This window comes from Nerophis ophidion, linkage group LG23 (assembly GCF_033978795.1).
Source record: "Nerophis ophidion isolate RoL-2023_Sa linkage group LG23, RoL_Noph_v1.0, whole genome shotgun sequence".
Taxonomy (NCBI): domain Eukaryota; kingdom Metazoa; phylum Chordata; class Actinopteri; order Syngnathiformes; family Syngnathidae; genus Nerophis; species Nerophis ophidion.
Genome location: NC_084633.1, coordinates 16,861,863 through 16,884,307, shown reverse-complemented (window position 1 = coordinate 16,884,307; position 22,445 = coordinate 16,861,863). Strand labels below are relative to the sequence as shown.

Below are 22,445 nucleotides of genomic sequence, written 5' to 3'. Positions count from 1 at the left end.
AACTGCGTGAGCAAATAGTCAAACAGTTTAAGAACAACGTTTCTCAAAGTGCAATTGCAAGAAATTTAGGGATTTCAACATCTACGGTCCATAATATCATCAAAAGTTTCAGAGAATCTGAAGAAATCACTCCATGTAAACATTGAATGACTGTGACTTTCGATCCCTCAGACGGCACTGTATCAAAAACCGACGTCAATCTCTAAAGGATATCACCACACGGGCTCAGGAACACTTCAGAAAACCACTGTCACTAAATACAGTTGGTCGCTACATCTGTAAGTGGAAGTTAAAGCTCTACTATGCAAAGCGAAAGCCATTTATCAACAACATTCAGAAACGCCGCCGGCTTCTCTGGGCCCGAGATAATCTAAGATAGACTGATGCAAAGTGGAAAAGTGTTCTGTGGTCAGACGAGTCCACATTTCAAAGTGTTTTTGGAAACTGTGGACATTCGTGTCCTCGGCAATAAAGAGGAAAAGAACCATCCGGATTGTTATAGGCGCAAAGTTCAAAAGCCAGCATCTGTGATGGTATGAAGGTGCATTAGTGCCCAAGGCATGGGTAACTTACACATCTGCGAAGGCACCATTAATGCTGAAAAGTACATACAGGTTTTGGAGAAACATATACTGCCATTCAAGCAACGTAATCATGGACGCCCCGGCTTATTTCAGCAAGACAATTCCACACCACGTGTTACAACACCGTGGCTTTATTGTAAAAAAGTGTGGGTACTAGACTGGCCTGCCTGTAGTCCAGACCTGTCTCCCATTGAAAATTTAGAAGACTAAAATACGACAACAGAGATCCCAGACTGTTGAACAACTTAGGCAGTACATCAAGCAAGAATGGGAAAGAATTCCACCTGAAAAGCTTCAAAGATGTGTCTCCTCAGTTCCCAAACGTTTATTGAGTGTTGTTAAAAGAAAAAGTGATGTGACACAGTGGTGAACATGCCCTTTCTCAACTTCTGTGTCATGTGTTGCACCCATGAAATTCTAAGTTAATTATTATTTGCAAAAAAAAATAAAGTTTATGAGTTGGAACATCAAATATCTTGTCTTTGTAGTGCATTCAATTGAATATTGGTTGAAAATGATTTGCAAATCATTGTATTCTGTTTATATTTACATCTAACACAATTTCCCAACTCATGGAAACGGAGTTTGTACAACATTGAATAGTTTTGCTAATCACTTGCATTGTCAGCTAGTCAGACAATAATGGCTGTGTTGTAAATTGATACTATACAAGTTGAATACTCACTACTCTAAAGTATATCCAAGGTTATATTTATGTGGTATTGTGTCTTCGAAAGATATAACATAATAAAAATGCTTGCTTAGGGGTATACTCACTTACAACACTAATTAGCACCAATTATATCAAAATGGTTGCATTGCTCAGACCCTCCAGGAGTTTATAATGTTGCAGATCTCACCAAGTCTCACAAAATCATTAAATCTCTGCAAATCATGCACAGCCCTGCAACCTTGTCCAATCTCCAAAATTGTTCCGCTCATTTCGGCCAATCATCGTAGTTTTTGCCAAATTGATTTTGTCCCTAAGCAATGCTCAACAAATGCGCTTGTGTACGGTTTAATTAAATCTGTCCCTGCACCCGTCATTTACCAACAAAAATCACCGCAAAATATTGCGCTCCATGTTTCCCCAATGTTCTCAATGGCAATATGTTGGAACATAAACAAATGTTTACAATCGACAAGCACTTTTCAACAGCAAATCTTTATACACGCAAAGCAGACAACAGACAGAAAGGATTGGCCTTTGGTGGTGTATGTAAAGTGTATGCATGCATTTGTGGGAATTGGCCACATCATTTGTGTAAAAATGGCAGCAAATGGAACACACCGCACATACACGTTATGAATACAGAATATATACAGGACTAATTTGGGAACACAAAACAAAATGTCAAAGTTCTTCTATATGATAGCGCTTCAGTGATTTTAGGAATATTCTGCAAAAATGTTAGTCTCTCCTAATGTTTTGAACAAGACTCACTTGTATTAAAGTTTCTTTTTAAGATCGGATACTAAAAATAGAATAATTTTACTCTTGTAAATGCGATTTTATTCTAAATGAGATTTTCCCTGGTTAAATAAAAGAAAATGAAAAAAATGAATCCAAAAATTTGGATATATTTAGAAAAGAATAGTCAGAGAACAGCTCGTAAGGAAAGTGGCATCTCTATAGTAATGTTCCTTGACGGTATTTGCATTGTTTACTCGTCTTAAACATTTATGATTTTTAAGTGTGAAAGTTGTACTTTTATTTTTGTGTGAAGGCTGGGATGACCTTTCGAATGTTTTCCTGAGAAGAATACAAATGTATTTTTTTGTGGCTGAATAAAGCCACAGGGATAATTTGAGAAAACCAAAAAAAAAAGTCAAAGTGCTTCTACAGGTGCTGGTCATATTATTAGAATATCATGAAAAAGTTGATTTATTTCATTAATTCCATTTAGAAAGTCAAACTTGTAGAATGTATACATTCATTCCAAACAGACTGATACATATCAAGTGTTTTTTGCCAAAAAGGAGATGATTATAGCTGACAACCAATGAAAACCCTAAATTCAACATCTCCGAAAATTAGAATATGGTGAAAAGGTCAGATATTGGAAGACACCTGGTGCCACACTCTAATTAGCTAACTAACTCAAAACAACTGGAAAAGCCTTTAAATGGTCTCTCGTTTTGATTCTGTATGACACACAATCATGGGGAAGACTGCTGACTTGACAACTGTCCAAAAGATGACCATTGATACTTTAAAGAAGGAGGGCAAGACACAAAAGGTCATTGCCAAAGAGGTTGGATGTTCCCAGAGCTCTGTGTCCAAGCACATTAATAGAGAGGCGAAGGGAAGACAAAGATGTGGGAGAAAAAAGTGTACAAGCAAGAGGGATAACCGCGCTCTGGAGAAGATTGTCAAACAAAACCGATTCAAAAATGTGGGGGAGATCCACAAAGAGTGGACTGCAGCTGGAGTCAGTGCTTCAAGAACCACCACGCACCGACGTATGCAAGATATGGGCTTCAGCTGTCGCATTCCTTGTGTAAAGCCACTCTTGAATAAGAGACAACGTCAAAAGCGTCTCGCCTGGGCTCAAGACAAAAAGGACTGGACTGCTGCTGAGTGGTCCAAAGTTATGTTTTCAGATGAAAGTAAATTTTGTATTTCCTTTGGAAATCAAGGTCCCAGAGTCTGGAGGAAGACAGTAGAGGCACAGAATCCACGTTGCCTGAAGTCCAGTGTCAAATTTCCACAATCGGTAATGGTCTGGGGTGCCATGTCATCTGCTGGTGTTGGTCCACTGTGTTTCCTGAGGTCTAGGGTCAATGCAGCAGTCTACCAGGACGTTTTAGAACACTTTATGCTGCCTGCCGCGGACCAATTTTATGGAGGTGAACATTTCATTTTCCAACATGGCTTGGCACCTGCACACAGTGCCAAATCTACCAGTACCTGGTTTAAGGACCATGGTATCCCTGTTCTTGATTGGCCTGCAAACTCACCTGACCTTAACCCCATAGAAAACCTATGGGGTATTGTGAAGCGGAAGATGCGAGATGCCAGACCCAACAATGCTGAAGTGCTGAAGGCCACTATTAAAGCAACCTGGGCTCTCATAACACCTGAGGAGTGCAACAGACTGGTCGACTTTATACCACGCCGTATTGCTGCAGCAATTCCGGCAAAAGGAGCTGCAACTAAGTATTGATTGCCGTACATGCTGAAACTTTCCATGTTCATACTTTTCAGTTGGCCCACATTTCTAAAAAATATTTTTTGGTACTAGTCGTAACTAATATTCTAATTTTCTGAGATACTGAATTTGGGATTTTCAGTAATTGTCAGTACTAATCATCAAAATTTAAAGAAATAAACATTTCAAATATATCACTATGTGTGTAATTAATTGATATAATATGTAAGTTTCACGTTCTGAATATAATTACTGAAATAAATCAACTTTTTCGTGATATTCTAATAATATGAACAGCATCTGTATATGATAGCGCTTCAGTGATTTTAGGAATCTTCTGAAAAATGTTAGTCTCTCCTAATGTTTTGAACAAGTCTCACTTGTATTAAAGTTTCTTTTTAAGATAGGATACTAAAAATAAAAAATGTTTTACTCTTTTAAAATAGATTTTATTCTAAATGAGATTTTACCTGGTTAAATAAAAGAAAATTAAAAAATAAATGGAAAAATGTGGATATATTTAGAAAATAATAGTCAGAGAACAGCTTGTAAGGAAAGTGACATCTCTATAGTAATGTTCCTTGACGGTATTTGCATTGTTTACTCGTCTTAATTAAACATTTATGATTTTTAAATGTTGTTGTACTTTTATTTTTGTGTGAAGGCTGGGATGACCTTTCTAGTATTTTCCTGACAAGAATACAAATCAATCAATCAATGTTTACTTATATAGCCCTAAATCACTAGTGTCTCAAAGGGCTGCACAAACCCCAACACAAACCACTACGACATCCTCGGTGGGCCCACATAATACTTTGTTGTGGCCGAATAAAGCCTATTTTACATATTTTTGTGTACAATATTGGTAATATGCTTCTGAGTTTTTTTGTTCTTTATATTTGTTAATGTATTACTTATTCTTAAACAACAAAATAACGACAACAAAAGCCTGAGAAATCCTGGAGGGACTGATTGCCACGGTTGCTTGTATGTTCCACACTTACCTCTGGGCTGATATGAACGGACTGTAGACTGGTGACACTGAGCTGTGTGCCGGGCTCGGTCTTGGCTATCTGCGAGGTGGCCTGCACAACGGACCTCTGCGCAAACAAATATAGGATTTGTTTTTTTTTACAGCAAAGATACGTCTGTGAGGTGTTTTGCATGTGAGAACATTTCACCTGCTGGGCTGATTGGACCTGTTGAACGACTTGCGTGGGAACGCCTGTCTGTATGACAGCTGGAGGGGAGCTGGAGTCCGATACGCTGTCGCTTGAGTGGAGGGAGCCCTCTGTGAGACCAATTTGTCGGCAATAAGAAGACTTCATCATCCAAAGGAATTGTAACTGAACCAACAGTGCCATTCACCATAAGCGCACAGTCACATGGGCCAGATTTACCGCTTCTGCACTCACACTCCTCTGCCAACCCATTTACATGTGGCATCCGTTCATTATACAATGCCGTATTACTACAACTTGTATGACTTTATATAGAAATATGAACAATGTGCCATGTAAAGAAGGCAAAGAGATAGCCTACAGTTGCGATTAAAAGTTTACATAACCTTGTAAAGAACATAATGTCATGGCTGTCTTGAGTTTCCAATAATTTCTACAACTTTTATTTCTTGTGATTGAGTGATAGGAGCACAAACTTATTGGTCACAAAAAAACATTCATGAAGTTTGGTTCTTTTATGAATTTATTATGGGTCTACTGAAAATGTGACCAAATATGCTGGGTCAAAAGTATACATATAGCAATGTTAATGTTTGCTTACATGTCCCTTGGCAAGTTTCACTGCAATAAGGCAGTTTTGGTAGTCATCCACAAGCTTCTGGCAAGCTTTGTGTTAAATTTTTGACCACTCTTCTTGACAAAATTGGTGCAGTTCAGCTAAATTTGTTGGTTTTCTGACATGGACTTGTTTCTTCAGCATTGTCCACACGTTTAAGTCAGGACTTTGGGAAGGCCGTTCTAAAACCTTAATTCTAGCCTAATTTAGCCATTCCTTTACCACTTTTGACATGCGTTTGGGGTCATTGTCATGTTGGAACACTCAACTGTGCCCAAGACCCAACCTCGGGGCTGATGATGTTAGGTTTTCTGGAGGAATTTGGAGGTAATTCTCCTTTTTCATTGTCCCATTTACTCTCTGTAAAGCACCAGTTCCTTTGGCAGCAAAACAGGCCCAGAGCATAATACTACCACCACCATGCTTGACGGTAGGTTGGTGTTCCTGGGATTAAAGGCATCACCTTTTCTCCTCCAAACATATTGCTGGGTATTGTGGCCAAACAGCTCAATGTTTGTTTTATCTGACATCACATGAAGAAAGATAAAACCTGTTCTGTGGTCAAATGACTACCAAAAGTCCCTTATTGCAGTGAAGCTTGCCAAATATTAACGTTGCTATTGTATACTTTGGACCCAGCAGATTTGGTCACATTTTCAGTAGACCCATAATAAATTCATAAAAAAAACAAAAACTTCATGAATGTTTTTTGTGACCAACAAGTATGTGCTCCAATCACTCTATCACAAAAAAAATAAGAGTTGTAGAAATTATTGGAAACTCAAGACAGCCATGACATTATGTTCTTTACAAGTGTATGTAAACTTTTGATCGCGACTGTATATTACATTAATATACTGTATGTTTTCGGCAATACCTGTAACTGTAACAACGATGTATTGGGGAGCGCTTTGTCCATTTCCAGACTGTGTGGGAGAGCTCTGAATTTCTGCCGTCACATAATGGGTCTGGGCGGGTTGGGCCGGAGCTGGGGTCTGGGTTTGACTACCTGTCGTTGGCTTCTGAGTGCTGATAGAAGTGGCTTGTTCAGGTGAGGGTGCAGTTTGGCCTGTGGATGTGAGAACCGTAGGGGTAACCACAGTGGTTTGAATCTCAGCTAGGAACTGAGGGGTAGTTCCAGGCGTGGAGCTGGCTTCGGACTGGCCAGATGTGCTGACACCCCCTTGAGGTTGGGCCGCAGGCTGGATCTCGCTGACATAGCCTGAAGTGGCCATTACACAGGCTGGGAATCACCCTGAAAACATATTCACATCATTATCTTAGGGGTAAACATTAGATGCTATAGTCTGCATTAAGATATACAGTATTAGCAATATTGTCATATGTTTTTATTTCTTGGCAGATGTAGTAATTCCGTACTTGTTCCACTGGATGGAAATAGGGTTGTGAAATACAGCGGCAGGCCTGCTAATTTAGAGGTGGAGCAAGATAGTATCTTATTACCTGCATGTAATGTGATTACACTGCCTTTTAACAGTGGAACAAGCTAACAAAGTCCTGCACTACATTGACAATAGTCCACTAACTCAGTGGTCCCCAACCATTTCTATAATATATATTTTTTTTATTTATTAAATCAACATAAAAAAACACAATATACACTTACAATTAGTGCAGCCACCACAAAAACCTCCCTTTTTCATGACAAAAACGTCCCTTTTTCAGGATAAAAAAAAAAAAAAAAAAAGGATTCTCTGCCTTAATACGAGAGAAAGAAGGTGCGAATGAAAGAAAAAATAATTCCCAAGAAAAACAGCAGGGCTTCCATCATCTGGCGGTAGTTTGGTTTCAAGTGGGAATATGTCGAAGAGACAACCGTAATTTGTCAAGTGTGGGCCAAAAACGTTGCTACACAATGTAACGTTACTGCTAATATGTAGCATCATTTGTAAAGTCACCTGCTAGAGCAGGGGTCAGGAACCTTTTTGGCTGAGAGAGCCATGAAAGCCAAATATTTTAAAATGTATTTCTGTGAGAGTCATATAATATTTGTTCACACTGAACACAACAAAATGCGTGTATTTTTAAGTAAGACCAACATTTTTAGAGTATGAGTCTCTTATTCTTTTTACTAACATTGTTATTCTGAGGCTAACCAATAATAAATATTATACTTCTTAATGGGACTTCTTGAACTGGTGGGGTAGAAAACGGATGGACGGATTACAATGCATGAGAATGTTTTATATTTTCAACGTAGTTTTTAACACTTTAACACGTGCCATGAATTGATTTATGTGGACCCCAACTTAAAAAAGTAGAAAAACTGATTATGGTGTTACCATTTAGTGGTCAATTGTACGGAATATGTACTGTACTGTGCAATCTACTAATACAAGTTTCAATCCATCAATCAATCAAAAGTTGATTAACAGCAGAATTATTCAATACTTATTGTGTTAAGCAATGTCAGCTAAGATTTATCTGAGAGGCAGATGCAGTCATCAAAAGAGCCACATCTGGCTCGAGGGCCATAGGTTCCCTACCCCTGTGCTAGAGAATGAAGAGTGTTTATTCCGCATTTCAACATCTCCATTCGGTGCCACACGCCCACACCATCAAAATATCAAAACTAACATTTCCAGATTAACACCGTATGAAAAAAATAGTCAACAACAGGATTTAATAACGTCCGTAGTAACCTACCACAAAGCGAAGGACGAATACTATTTGATTTCCTATTATGCAGCTCATTTTTATTTGACACTTAAAATGTCTCTGACAATCTTGCACTTTTTGTTTTGGAAATGACATGAACGTTTGTGCCACTGCTTATAACTGTTTAATAAATACAATTTTGGTCAATTGACTTAGTTGTGATTTCCTTCTCTGCATGAAAGTTTAAAAGAGCATATATTAATGCAGTATGAAGAAGAATGTTTTAATGTAGACACATAGAGTCTTCATACTGCTGTGATTGTATGCATCAAGTGTTCATTCAAGGCCAAGGCAAAATATCGAGATATATATCGTGTACCGCGATGTGGCCTAAAAATTGAGATATTAAAAAAAGGCCATATCGCCCAGCCCTACTCCCACTACTTGAATGTCATGGTGAGCTTTTTCATATATTCATTTTTCATGCACTCATTTGCTTAAATCTTTTTGCCACACGTGGAAGGCGGGACCGTGAAAATAATGCCGACATTAAACCGGTTTCTGTTGCAAAAAAAAGGTTGGGCTTACTCTAAGGCAGTGGTTCTCAAATGGGGGTACGCGTACCCCTGGGAGTACTTTAAGGTATGCCAAGGGGTAAGTGAGATTTTTTTTAAATATTCTAAAAATAGCCACAATTCAAAAATCCTTTATAAATATATTTATTGAATAATACTTCAACAAAATAAGAATGTAAGTTCATAAACTGTGAAAAGAAATGCAACAATGCAATATTCAGTGATGAAAGCTAGATTTTTTGTGGACATGTTCCATAAATATTGATGTTAAAGATTTCTTTTTTTGTGAAGAAATGTTTAGAATTAAGTTCATGAATCCAGATGGATCTCTATTACAATCCCCAAAGAGGGCACTTTAAGTTGATGATTACTTCTATGTGTAGAAATCTGTATTTATAATCGAATCACTTGTTTATTTTTCAACAAGTTTTTAGTTACTTTTATATATTTTTTTCCAAATAGTTCAAGAAAGACTACTACAAATGAGCAATATTTTGCACTGTTATACAATTTAATAAATCAGAAACTGATGACATAGTGCTGTATTTTACGTCTTTATCTCTTTTTTTCAACCAAAAATGTTTTGCTCTGATTAGAGGGTACTTGAATTAAAAAAAATGTTCACAGGGGGTACATCACTGAAAAAAGGTTGAGAACCACTGCTCTAAGGCAGGGGTGTCCAAAGTGCGGCCTGGGGGCCATTTGCGGCCAGCAGGTAATTGTTAACCCGCCTGCCACACATTCTAGAAATGCATTTGCAAAAATAATTTAAAAAAAACTTTAACAAAAAGTGGAATGAGGTGAAATCTAACCAGAACAAGTTGCAATGTTGACACAAAGCTGCCATGCTTGTCTATCTTTTGTTTTTCTTTTTTTTGCCGTTTCTCAAAAAATACCAAAAAAAAAACAACAACAACGTTATAATGAATTATTGACTTATTTAAAGCTCCAATTAATTTAAATATTTCACTTTAAAATGTTTTCTGTGGAAAATATTGCATTATATTGTGTGGTTGCCATACAAATACATCAACGTTTTCTTTGACAAAAGAGCATAAAACAAACAAAATAATAGTTCAAACTAGTTCAAATCAACAGATATCTAAAGTTGATCTTGTAACTTAAGTGTTGAAAAAAAAAAATTAAAATAATAAAAATCTATGACTTTATGAGTGGGGCACCTTTTGGATCCCAAATATATTTAATGGGATTTTATTCATCTTTTCACTGTAATACCTCAAAAATAATAATAAATGAAAATAGGTGGTGTCCTGCATTATTGATCTTTTCAAGGCTCTACTTCACATCAAATATTGCTTTCTGAATGCTTTGCACAGAAGGGGAAATACTGCATATCTCAGTTTTATTATGAAAATCAATCAATCAATGTTTATTCATATAGCCCGAAATAACGGGTGTCTCAAAGGGCTGCACAAGCCACAACGACATCCTCAACTCAGATCAAAAACAAAGTTGTCTTTGACACAAAAAGCATAAAAAAAATTGTTATTATTATTTTTACTTTATATAAACCTGAAGTTGATATACTGTAGAGATTTACGGTAAGCGTTAAATAAAAAAAAGAAAATAATAATTTGACTTGTTTTTAACATTTTAATGACTTAGACCAGTGGTTCTTAACCTGGGTTCGATCGAGCCCTAGGGTTTCGGTGAGTCGGTGTTGGGGGTTAGGCAGAGCCTCCGCCGCGGAAGTTAAGACACACCCGACTCATCGTGTAAATAAAAACGTCTCCCTATCGGCATATCGTGGATATCCCAAACAATGTTCCCTCTAATTTTCCATACACGTAAGCAAACGCAAACAGCAGCCCACCTGTCCCAAACCTGACTAAATAACAAGCTGAGATAGGCTCCAGCACCCTGTGACCCCGAAAGGGACAAGTAGTAAAAAATTGATGGATGCATGGATGTTTTATTATTATAATCAAATGACAGCAGTCATTTTCATGAGATTATTTTCTAATATAGGTGTTTTGGCCCACTTACAATGACAATAACAAAAAAAAAAGTTTTTCATGAGCTTTGTACTAGTATTGTATGTCTGGATGGAAAACGAAGAAAAGGAACATACTTTGCTGTGAAAATGTCATGAGAGTGGCACTTGCCAAGATGAAGCCACGCATAGCTGAACTGGTCTACAATGGATTAACGTGGATCACGACTTAAACAAGTTGAAAAACTTATTCGGGTGTTACTATTTCGTGATCAATTGTACGGAATATGTCCTGTACTGTGCTATCTACCAATAAAAGTTTCAATCAATAAATTCAAAGTCCCTAAAAGGCAACAGCAGAATTCACACGGATTTACAGGCGTGTAATTTGTTGTGAGTTCATGTTGCTTTTGTTCTTTGAACAAGGTGATGTTCACACACGGTTAATTTTGTGCACCAGTAGAGAAAAACAAAAAAAAACATAACTTTGTCTTGAATTTGAAGAAAAAAAACATTGTATTTTCACTAAAGAAGGGTTCGGTTAATGCGCATATGAAACCGGTGGGGTTCGGTACCTCCAACAAGGTTAAGAACCACTGACTTAGACCCTTTATGGTGCCCGGGAGCCGTCAAGGTAAAAAAAAAAATATATATATATATCAAAACAACCTCGGCATGCTTTAAAGGCCTACTGAAAGCCACTACTACCGACCACGCAGTCTGATAGTTTATATATCAATGATGAAATATTAACATTGCAACACATGCCAATACGGCCTTTTTAGTTTACTAAATTGCAATTTTAAATTTCCCGTGGAGTTTCTTGTTGAGAATGTCGCGGAATGATGACGCGTATGATGATGCGTGCGCGTGACGTCTCGAGTTGGAGGGGACATATTAGCGCAGCACCACTTGCGGCTAAAAGTCGTCTCTTTTCATCGCGCAATTACACAGTATTTTGGAGATCTGTGTTGCTGAATATTTTGCAATTTGTTCAATTAATAATGGAGAAGTCAAAGTAGAAAGATGGAGGTGGGAAGCTTTAGCCTTTAGCCACACAAACACACAGTGTTTCCTTGTTTAAAATTCCCGGAGGTGAAGCTTTACTATGGATCAGAGCGGTCAAGCGAACATGGTTCCTGACTACATGTCAACCGGCAGGTTTCGGTGAGAAAATTGTGGTAAAAAGTCGCCTCTTACCCGAGATCAGCGCAGCTTCTGTCCTGCTGCAGCTTTGTGACTTTGTCACCACACCCATGGCCACACCCCTCCGTCTATCAGGTACTATTTAACTCACTAAAACACTAGCAACACAATAGAAGGTTAAGGGATTTCCCAGAATTATCCTAAATGTGTCTAAAAACATCTGAATCGCTCCCAATGCAATCGCTTTTTTTTTTTAACCTTTATTTTTTATTTTATTTTTTAGTCCTTCACTCTAAATTTCCTCATCGAAAAATCTTTCATCCTCGCTCAAATTAATAAGGAAGTTGTCGCTTTCTCGGTCCAAATAGCTCTTGCTGCTGGAGGCTCCCATCATAAACAAGGTGAGGACGTGAGGAGCCCTCACACCGGTGACGTCATCATCTGCTACTTCCGGTAAAAGCAAGGCTTTTTTATTAGCGACCAAAAGTTGTGAACTTTATCGTCGATGTTCTCTACTAGATCCTTTCAGCAAAAATATGGCTAATATCGCGAAATGATCAAGTATGACACATAGAATGGACCTGCTATCCCCATTTAAGTAAGAAAATCTCATTTCAGTAGGCCTTTTATTTTTCTGTGTGTGGCCCTCAGTGGAAAAAGTTTGGACACCTCTGCTCTAAGGCAACGCTGCTTACCGTATTTCCTTGAATTGCCGCAGGGCATATAGTATGCGCCTGCCTTGAATTACTGCCAGGTCAAACTCGCTTCGCAACATAATTAGCGCATGCTTAGTATTACCGCCTGGTCAAACTCGTGACGTCACGAGTGACACTTCCCCTGTCATCATTTTCAAAATGGAGGAGGCTGATTTCAATACCGGTAATTTGAAATGACATAAAGGGAAGATTGAGAGCTATTCAGTAGGATTTAAGGTCCAAGCTTACATCACAGTAAAATTTTTACCGCATGCCTTTGGTAAGTGCTGGAGTGAGAAGAGGTTTTAAAATAATTAGCGCATGCTTACTTTTACCGCATGCCTTTGGTAACCGCAGGAGTGAGGAGAGGTTTTAAATTAATTAGCGCCCCTATATATATATATATATATATGTAATTTCAAATATATATATATATATATATATATATATATATATATATATATATATATATATATATATATATATACATGAAATACTTGACTTGGTAAATCTAGGGGGAAATATACTCCTCCCCTCTTTAACACGCCCCCAACCCCGCCCCGCCTCCCACCCACTCTCACTATCCTCATCCACGAATCTTTCATCCTCGCTCAAATTAATGGGGAAATTATCGCTTTCTCGGTCCGAATCGCTCTAGCTGCTGGTGGCTACGATTATAAACAATGTGAGGATGTGAGGAACCTGACAACCCGTGACGTCACGCGCACATCGTCTGCTACTTCCGGTAAAGGCAAGGCTTTTTTATTAGCGACCAGAGTTGTGAACTTGGGCTTCACGGCGGCAGAGGGGTTAGTGCGTCTGCCTCACAATACGAAGGTCCTGAGTAGTCAGGGTTCAATCCTGGGCTTGGGATCTTTCTGTGTGGAGTTTGCATGTCCTCCCCGTGAATGCGTGGGTTCCCTCCAGGTACTCCGGCTTCCTCCCACTTCCAAAGACATGCACCTGGGGATAGGTTGATTGGCAACACTAAATTGGCCCTAGTGTGTGAATGTTGTCTGTCTATCTGTGTTGGCCCTGCGATGAAGTGGCGACTGGTCCAGGGTGTACCCCGCCTTCCGCCCGATTGTAGCTTAGATAGGCACCAGCACCCCCCGCGACCCCAAAGGGGAAAAGCGGTAGGAAATGGATGGATGGATGGAAGTTGTGAACTTTATCGTCGATGTTCTCTACTAAATCCTTTCAGCAAAAGATCAAGGATGACACATAGAATGGACCTGCTATCCCCGTTTAAATAAGAAAATCTCATTTCAGTAGGCCTTTAAGTTTCCACGCTTTACTTCAGGGGTAGGAAACCTGTGGCTCTTTTCATGACTGCACCTGGCTCTCAGATAAATCTTAGCTGACATTGCTTAACACGATATGTAATGAATAATTCCGCTGGTAATCACAGCGTCAAAAATAACGTTCAAAATATAAAATATTCTCATGCATTTTCATCCACCCTTCCGGTTTCTACCGCACCTGTTCAAGAAGTCGCATTAATGGTAAGAAGTGTTTTAATTATTGTTGGTTAGCCTCAGAATAACAATGTTATTAAAAAGAAGAAGAGACTTATCATACTCTTGTTTAGTGGCGTGTTTTAAATAGCCATTTTGAGCGAGAGAAGGAAAGTTTGTTTTGCCGAGACTTTTACCTGTATGTGAGTGAATGAGGGCTTCACGGTGGATAAGGGGTTAGTGAGTCTGCCTCACAATACGAAGGTCCTGCAGTCCTGGGTTCAAATCCAGGCTCGGGATCTTTCTGTGTGGAGTTTGCATGTTCTCCCCATCCAAAGACATGCACCTGGGGATAGGTTGATTGGCAACACTAAATTGGCCCTAGTGTGTGCATGTGAGTGTGAATATTGTCTGTCTATCTGTGTTGGCCCTGCGATGAGGTGGCGACTTGTCCAGGGTGTACCCCGCCTTCCGCCCGATTGTAGCTGAGATAGGCGCCAGCGCCCCCCCGCAACTCCGAAAGGGAATAAGCGGTAGGAAAGGGATGGATGGATATACTCTAAACATGTTGGTCTTTTTTAAAAATGCATGCATATAGTTGTATTCAGTGTTAAAAATAAATGAATGACATGGCTCTCACAGAAATACTTTTAAAAATATTTGGCTTGTATGGCTCTCTCAGCCAAAAAGGTTCCCGACCCCTGCTTTACTTTGTACCTCTTGCTGGTCCTAACATAATTGCTATTGTGACATCCAGTGGACACATTCAGAACAGCAGTTTCTTTCATTAAAAAAAAAAATTACTCATTTTAACCTTCGTCTTGTGTTAGGGTCGGCACCGACCCGTTTTAGTTTTTAAATGCATAAAAACACCACATACATTTATTTTTTTGCATCAAAGCTTTTTGACTTTGTCAGGATCCTCTTTGTCAACAAAATAAAACATATTAATTTTTTTCACTAAATTATAAAATGCTCTGGTAGAAATTATGCCCTTGGTGTTGTTAGGGTCGGTTTCGACCCGGTTATAAAAATAAGATGATAAAGCAATGATAAGAGCCAAAACTGAACACACTGACAGCCAGCTCCTCTCCCAATCATATGAGCTTTAGTGGATTCTCATTTTACCGTGTTATCCTGTACAAAAACAGACAAAAGACGGACACTAAAAGTGTCCCTTTTTGCCACTCTGATTTTGTTTTTTTATTAGTTTTGGAACTAGTAGTCTATTTCTCTTGGTTTCATTTGCTTGATTGGTTGTTTGTTTGATGTTGGATTTCTGCTGCTGAAGAAAATACTTTTTAGCCTTTTTCTTGAAGTAAATATATATGGGTCGGAATTGACCCGTAACACCATAGATGTTACTATAGTTAAAATTCTTCAAATGAAAAAATAAACAAAACACATTTATTTAAGAGATGTGTTCTAATACCCCTTAGTAATAGTTAGGTAACACAACAACCTTTTTTTATTTATATGATTCTCTTGAGGTTCGTTTTACCATTTTTAAAAATTGAAATGGAGGGGTATACTGACAAAATAAGGCCCAATGGCCCAAACCAAAAATATTAAAACCAATATTTTCAAGGATAAGGAAGCCTAACAAGGTAACCAAGAGATGACAAACAAATTGGATGATAGGTAATTGTTTTTAGTGTATTTTACAGCTGATTTAAAACATGGGTCAAAAGCGACCCGTTGACATAAGAGATGGTAACAGAAAGCTAACACAAGAGGAAGGTTAATACTTGGCAAACTCATCAGGCGGGCCCGATAAAACCTGCTGGCGGGCCTGATCCGGCCCACGGGCCGTGTGTTTGACACCCCTGGCTTGTCTTAAATATTCAGTAGCTTTGTTTTGACACGCCCCTTACATGGTGGAAACCCGCCGCCAGCACCAAACTGCCAGTCTCTCTTCTATGACCATTCTTTGAAATATTCCCACACATGCAGAACCACCGGGGGTCCATTTAAACACTCGTGTTATTGTTGGCGTGCCGCACACATCTTGCCTATCCTAATTCGGCCTTTTGTTGTGCATTCGACGCAACGTGCTCGTTGACTTTTGTGCTGAATCTAACGATTTTTGTTGTTGTTGTTCTTGTTAAATAATTGCGACGTGGTCGATGTAGGCTGATTTATAACTGTAACTGGGGGGAATTGAACAACACAAGCCAGGTGTGGCGTGACCCCGGCGGTGCTAACTGTCAAGCTAACGCCTCAACAACCGCCATTTTGTAACTGTTACATTTCGCTTTTTGACATCGCCATAACAACGGCCCGCAGCATCCGCTGTAGTCGCGGCAGGAAGGCGAGCCGACAAATTCACTGACAACCCCGGAGACGAGTGAGCGCGCTCGGCGGAAGCAACACCCGCACATTATCGCTAGCTTCAAGAGTCATTGTAGAATCCAGCTATTTATTATGGCGAGTGAAACCAGGGTCAAATAGCCCACTTCGTGTCACCCGGGAAAGGACGTCAGATATTCCGCGTGTGAGCGTCACCTGTGGTTCCACGTGTGTTTTTCCCCCGGTGGTAAAATGTCGTCTTTTAAATTTATGGCCGTTGTTGTTGTTGATTCTCGTTGCCGGGTTCTTGTCGCCAGGGCTACCGTGGCTATGGCGCCTCGTCCTCACCAGGGCAACTGTTGCTATCCACCCCGCTCCCTCCCCTCCCCCTGCCCGCCTCTGATTGGCTGAGAATGACCAAATTCTCTTAAAGGGACAGTACTTGTCATATGAACGCGGAACCATTCATTCATCCATCCATTTCTACCGCTTATTCCCTTTTGGGGTCGCTGGTGCCTATCTTATGGCGTCACATTAGTGCCAAAAATCCAAGCGCATAAAAACTGTTATCGCACGCTGATTCTCCACTTCGTAATGCCTTTGTGCGCAAGCGCGGCGCCTATGTGCGCGCGCGCCGTCTTCGTTTTGGCACTTTAGGGGCGGGTATGCTTAGAGCAGGGGTGCCCACACTTTTTCTGCAGGCGAGCTACTTTTCAATTGACCAAGTCGAGGAGATCTACCTCATTCCTATTTATAATTTATATTTATTTATTTATGAAAGAGACATTTTTGTTTAATGATAATACAAGCATGTTTAACACACATAGATTCCTTTTTTTCATGAAGACAAGAATATAAGTTGGTGTATTTGATTCTGATGACTTGCATTGATTGGAATTAGACAGTGGTGCTGATAACGTCCGCATTTTCAAATGGAGGAAAAAAAAAGTCCACCTTTCTGTCCAATACCACATGAAAGTGGTTGGATTTGGCATCTCATTTGTCCAACTTGCATACTCCTTTTTAAACACTTTGTTATGAGAGTAGCATATGTGTGTGTGGCCCTTTAATGTCTGGCAGCAGGTGAGTGACGTCAGTGAGTGTGCGGGTGGGCAAGCAAGTGAGAAAGCGGTCGCTGAGGGCAGGGGGAGAAATACATTGGCATCAAACTCCGTAGCTTGCTAGCTTGTGCACGCTAGCTTTCTGAGACTCTTATTTTGTTAGCACAGGCAGGATGAAACAGGTCTTTTATGGTGAAGACAGGAACTGTGCAGTCGGTCTTTAGATTTTTGACAGTAGGTACGGAGTCTCTAGAAATAAAATGTGTTTCTCTGCGTCCGCCCTGTTAGTGATTTTTTTCTTAATATGAGCTCGCAGCAGCCAGCGTCATCTCACAAGATCCTCGGGTGCCGAGAATGTCAAACAACTGACGAAAGTGAAGTCTTGGTATGATTGATGATTGCTCATTTTTATGTATATTTTTTAATGCCTGGCTTGAGATTGACTGACACACCCTCCGAGATCGACCAGTCGATCGCGATCGACGTAATGGGCACCCCTGGCTTAGACGGCCCCTCCTTTCTGATTGGTCAGGCGAAAAATGCTCAGGGCCAATCAGAAGTATAGCAGGGCGGGTCATTGGTCAATGTGTATCAAGATTTACGGAGGAAGATGTGGATAAAAAAATGTAGGGAGGTAATGGATCCCATTTTTCTAGTCTTTGGTATGACTCGGCCAGGGTTTTGAACTCACGACCTACCGATCCCAGGGCGGACAGTCTAACCAAGTGGTTGTTAACCTTGTTGGAGGTACCGAACCCCACCGGTTTCATATGCGCATTCACGAAACCCTTCTTTAGTGAAAAATAAATGTTTTTTTTCTTCAAATTCAAGACAAAGTTATGGTTTACTGGTGCAAAAAATTAAAGGCCTACTGAAAGCCACTACTACCGACCACGCAGTCTGATAGTTTATATATCAATGATGAAATATTAACATCGTAACACATGCCAATACGGCCTTTTTAGTTTACTAAATTACAATTTTAAATTTTTCGGGAGTTTCGTCTTGAAAACGTTGTGTAATGATGACGTGTACGCAATATGAGCGCTGCACACACACAGCTAAAAGTCGTCTGCTTTAATCGCATAATTACACAGTATTTTGGAGATCTGTGTTGCTGAATCTTTTGCAATTTGTTCAATTAATATTGGAGAAGTCCCAGTAGAAAGATGGAGTTGGGAAGCTTTAGCCTTTAGCCACACAAACACACGGTGATTCCTTGTTTAAAATTCCTGGAGGTGAAACTTTCCTGTGCATCAGAGCGCGGTCAAGCCAACATGGATCCCTACCAAATGTCACCCGGTGAGAAAATTGTGGTTAAAAAGTCAGTTCTTACCGGAGAAAAGCTGAGCTCGTGCCGTCCATAGCTGCCGTCGACTCCCCTGAGACACTGCGCGTCAACACCCGTGGACACACTATTCCGACTATCAGGCAGGGGCGTCACTAGAACTAATACTTTACTGGGGCACACCTGGGGCACAAATAATTCATGTGAGCGTGCAAAGCGCGCAAGCAAAAACATTTTTAGCACTTATTTATCATAAAAAATACATAAATAGTGCTTTAAACTATGAAATCATATCAGATTATGTTGTATGGATCTTTGAATAACCACTTGAAATTAACTAATGCATTTGACCTACTTGTGCACTTTTTTACTCCAGACTTCTAAACTGCTACTGGTAAAAGCAAAAAGGAAGAGCAATGAATCTTTTTGAAATATATATTGCAGTAATCATCGGCAAATTTAACATCTACATAAGTACAACAAAAAATAAAGCACCCCTACATCTCTGGGTTCTTTTATATTATTTAATTTCCATTTATGGCAATGTGGTTAATCCTATTTCAGATACACAAAACTATAAAATATACACAAAACAATAGAGCCACAGTAGTAGAATAAATGAACAACTGTTGTGTGTCTGTTCAGGGAATCATTTTCTGAGAAGTAAATTGTAACGTCTCCTTTTCATTTTTGCAAAAGTGGTCAATCACTCTGGACAGACATGGAAATATTACAGTAACTGTTATACAGTTGACCAGTGGTTCCCAACTGCTGGGTCGTGACATAAAAGTGGATTGTGTGTCATTTTCAGTGAGTCGGAGTCAGATGTGTGCATGGAAAAAAAAAAAGTTTAGGGAGAAAAAAATCAAATTGTGACAACAAAACCAGATATTTTTAGCCATTTTTCTAGTGACCATTAGTGAGTATTTTAGCAAAAGGCGAACCGACTAACAAGTTGGAGGAGGACTCAGGACAGACATGGAAATATATTTTTTTTAAATAAAAATGGGGCAACAAAACCCGATATTTTCAGCCATCTTTCTGAAAACAAATACAGAAATGTTACTATTTTTTTCTGGAAACAAAACCAGATGCTTTAGCTGTAGCCATTTTTCTGGTGACCAAAACAAGATTATTTTAGTCAAAGTCACACCGATTAACAAGACAAGTCGACTGTGCTATTTTTCTGTAAAATAAACTTTAATGATTTAAAAATTTGGCTCACGACTTGATGATATGGAAAAATGTTTTTCTTCCTGAAGATAAACCATTTGAGAAGCACTCAACTCACACATGCTGACTCCAAATCATCTTTGATGCAGAACCAGCAGACAATAACCAACATTATGTTTCATGTTCATTGGATATTCCCCCGACAGCTCGTACAACAAATGAATATGTTTGTCTTGATACAAGGAATAACGTTAGCTAACTTAGCATCAACTTAAGACAATGATGTTGCCTAGCTAGCTAGGACTTCACTTACATCTCTCATTCCTGCTGCTTCTTCCCTGCTGCGGGCCAATAACTTTCTGATATCCATCTAGGAGTTACAGTTTGAGTCAAATCAAAATCAAAATAATGTAATTAACAAATTGTTGTTGGCTAACGTTACCTACCTCACGCAGTGATTTTCATCCTCTCTCTCTCTCTCTCAACTGAAGTCTCGATCCACACGTGAATAAATTACCATACTAATTAGCCATGTGCTCATTGTTTTGTGGAGTGAATACAGTAGCATTCAATTACCATACTAAGTAGTATGTGCGCTGTTGTCTATGTTATGTAGAGTTAAAACTCTGAAGCGTTTTTTTTATTGGTGAAATTTTTACTGGGGCATTGCAGATCAACAGTGGGGCACGTGCCCCAGTGAAATCTGTCTGGCGACGCCCCTGCTCGATACCCAACCCTACTTCCTATGTTTAACCATGGTTTAATTTTCAAGAAGGACACCTTGGGATAGGCTGATTTGCAACACTAAATTGACGCTAGTGTGTGAATGTTAGTGTTGTCTGTCTATCTGTGTTGGCCCTGCGATGAGGTGGCGACTTGTCCAAAGTGTACGCCACCTTAGTGCAGCTGGTATAGGCTCCAGTAAAAGGGGCCAGAGGAAAATGGATGGATGGATGGATGGATGGAAAGCAAAATAACTGGATGCTAACAAAGTCACAATTAAATTGGACAGGTAAATAGTCTCTATCCGAGCATTTATTTACTCTAACTCAGACCTGGGCAAATTAAGGCCCGGGGGCCACATGCGGCCCTTTAAGCTTTTCAATCTGGCCCACCAGACATTCCCAAATCATATATTTTTTTAGATCTTTAAGGTGGAAAGTGTAGCTGCCATTATGATGTGCAGTGATGTTTTCTAAGGACCGTAAGTCTTCAACTATACCAAGTATTTCAATGGTTGGAATCTGCGCTTTTGCATGATATACTAGTTACTATGGTCATCTAATTAGTTCTTATGGTAATATAATTAGTTACTATGGGCAATTTAATTAGTTACTCTAAGTCACAGCGGAATAGCAACGGAATAGCACCGCACAAGACCGCAACAGACTACAGAGAGTGGCCAGATCAGCCAAGCACACCATCGAAGGTGTGCTCCCAACCATCTGCAACATCTACACCATGCAGGCAGTGTAAATCCAAGGCCAAGAGGATTGCGAGGGACCTTAGCCACCCAAGCAACTGCCTCTTCTCACAGCTTCAGTCAGGCAAGCGCTACCGGAGTCACAAGGCCAACACGGAGAGACTCAGGAGGAGTTTCTATCGCCAAGCCATCAAACTGCTCAACTGCACCGCTGATTAACACTCATCACAATTGCACAAAACCGCACGCAGAAGATCACTTTGCTTACCACTGTATTAAGCTGGAGGCGTGTCTTAATGAAATTAAACAATGGATGTCCGCTAACTTTTTGCAACTCAACGCCAAAAAAACGGAAATGCTGATTATCGGTCCTGCTAGACACCGACCTCTACTTAATAATACAACTTTAACATTTGACAACCAAACAATTAAACAAGGCGACTTGGTAAAGAATCTGGGTATTATCTTTGACCCAACTCTCTCCTTTGAGCCGCACATTAAAAGCGTTACTAAAACGGCCTTCTTTCATCTCCGTAATATCGCTAAAATTCGCTCCATTCTGTCCACTAACGACGCTGAGATCTTTATCCATGCGTTTGTTACGTCTCGCCTCGATTACTGTAACGTATTATTTTCGGGTCTCCCCATGTCTAGCATTAAAAGATTACAGTTGGTACAAAATGCGGCTGCTAGACTTTTGACAAGAACAAGAAAGTTTGATCACATTACGCCTGTACTGGCTCACCTGCACTGGCTTCCTGTGCACTTAAGATGTGACTTTAAGGTTTTACTACTTACGTATAAAATACTACTCGGTCTACAGCGGCATAGCTCGGTTGGTAGAGTGGCCGTGCCAGCAACTTGAGGGTTGCAGGTTCGATTCCCGCTTCCGCCATCCAAGTCACTGCCGTTGTGTCCTTGGGCGGGACACTTTACCCACCTGCTCCCAGTGCCACCCACACTGGTTTAAATGTAACTTAGATATTGGGTTTCACTATGTAAAGCACTTTGAGTCACTTGAGAAAAGCGCTATATAAATATAATTCACTTCACTAGCTCCATCCTATCTTGCCGATTGTATTGTACCATATGTCCCGGCAAGAAATCTGCGTTCACAGGACTTATTAGTGATTCCCAAAGCCCAAAAAAAGTCTGCGGGCTATAGAGCCTTTTCATTTCGGGCTCCAGTACTCTGGAATGCCCTCCCGGTAACAGTTCGAGATGCTACCTCA

General features: G+C 39.8%; 1 protein-coding gene across 7 annotated transcripts in view; it reads right to left on the bottom strand.

Annotated features, from left to right (window-relative positions):
- rfx1a (regulatory factor X, 1a (influences HLA class II expression)) overlaps positions 1 to 20,384 on the bottom strand; it is a 33,428-nt gene extending 13,044 nt beyond the window's left edge. For 6 of the 7 annotated variants that reach the window (XM_061885011.1, XM_061885014.1, XM_061885015.1 and 3 more), the window contains exons 1-4: positions 16,485 to 16,639; positions 6,411 to 6,788; positions 4,918 to 5,027; positions 4,741 to 4,836 (exon numbers count right to left, since the gene is read on the bottom strand). In XM_061885011.1, coding sequence (XP_061740995.1) covers positions 4,741 to 4,836; positions 4,918 to 5,027; positions 6,411 to 6,768 — 564 coding nt within the window. In that variant the 5' untranslated portion in view covers positions 6,769 to 6,788; positions 16,485 to 16,639. Of the gene's footprint in view, positions 1 to 4,740; positions 4,837 to 4,917; positions 5,028 to 6,410; positions 6,789 to 16,484; positions 16,640 to 18,665; positions 18,801 to 20,103 lie in introns of those variants that run through there. The other variant, XM_061885012.1, reaches the window with a different exon arrangement.
- Between the last annotated feature and the right edge of the window lie 2,061 nt (positions 20,385 to 22,445).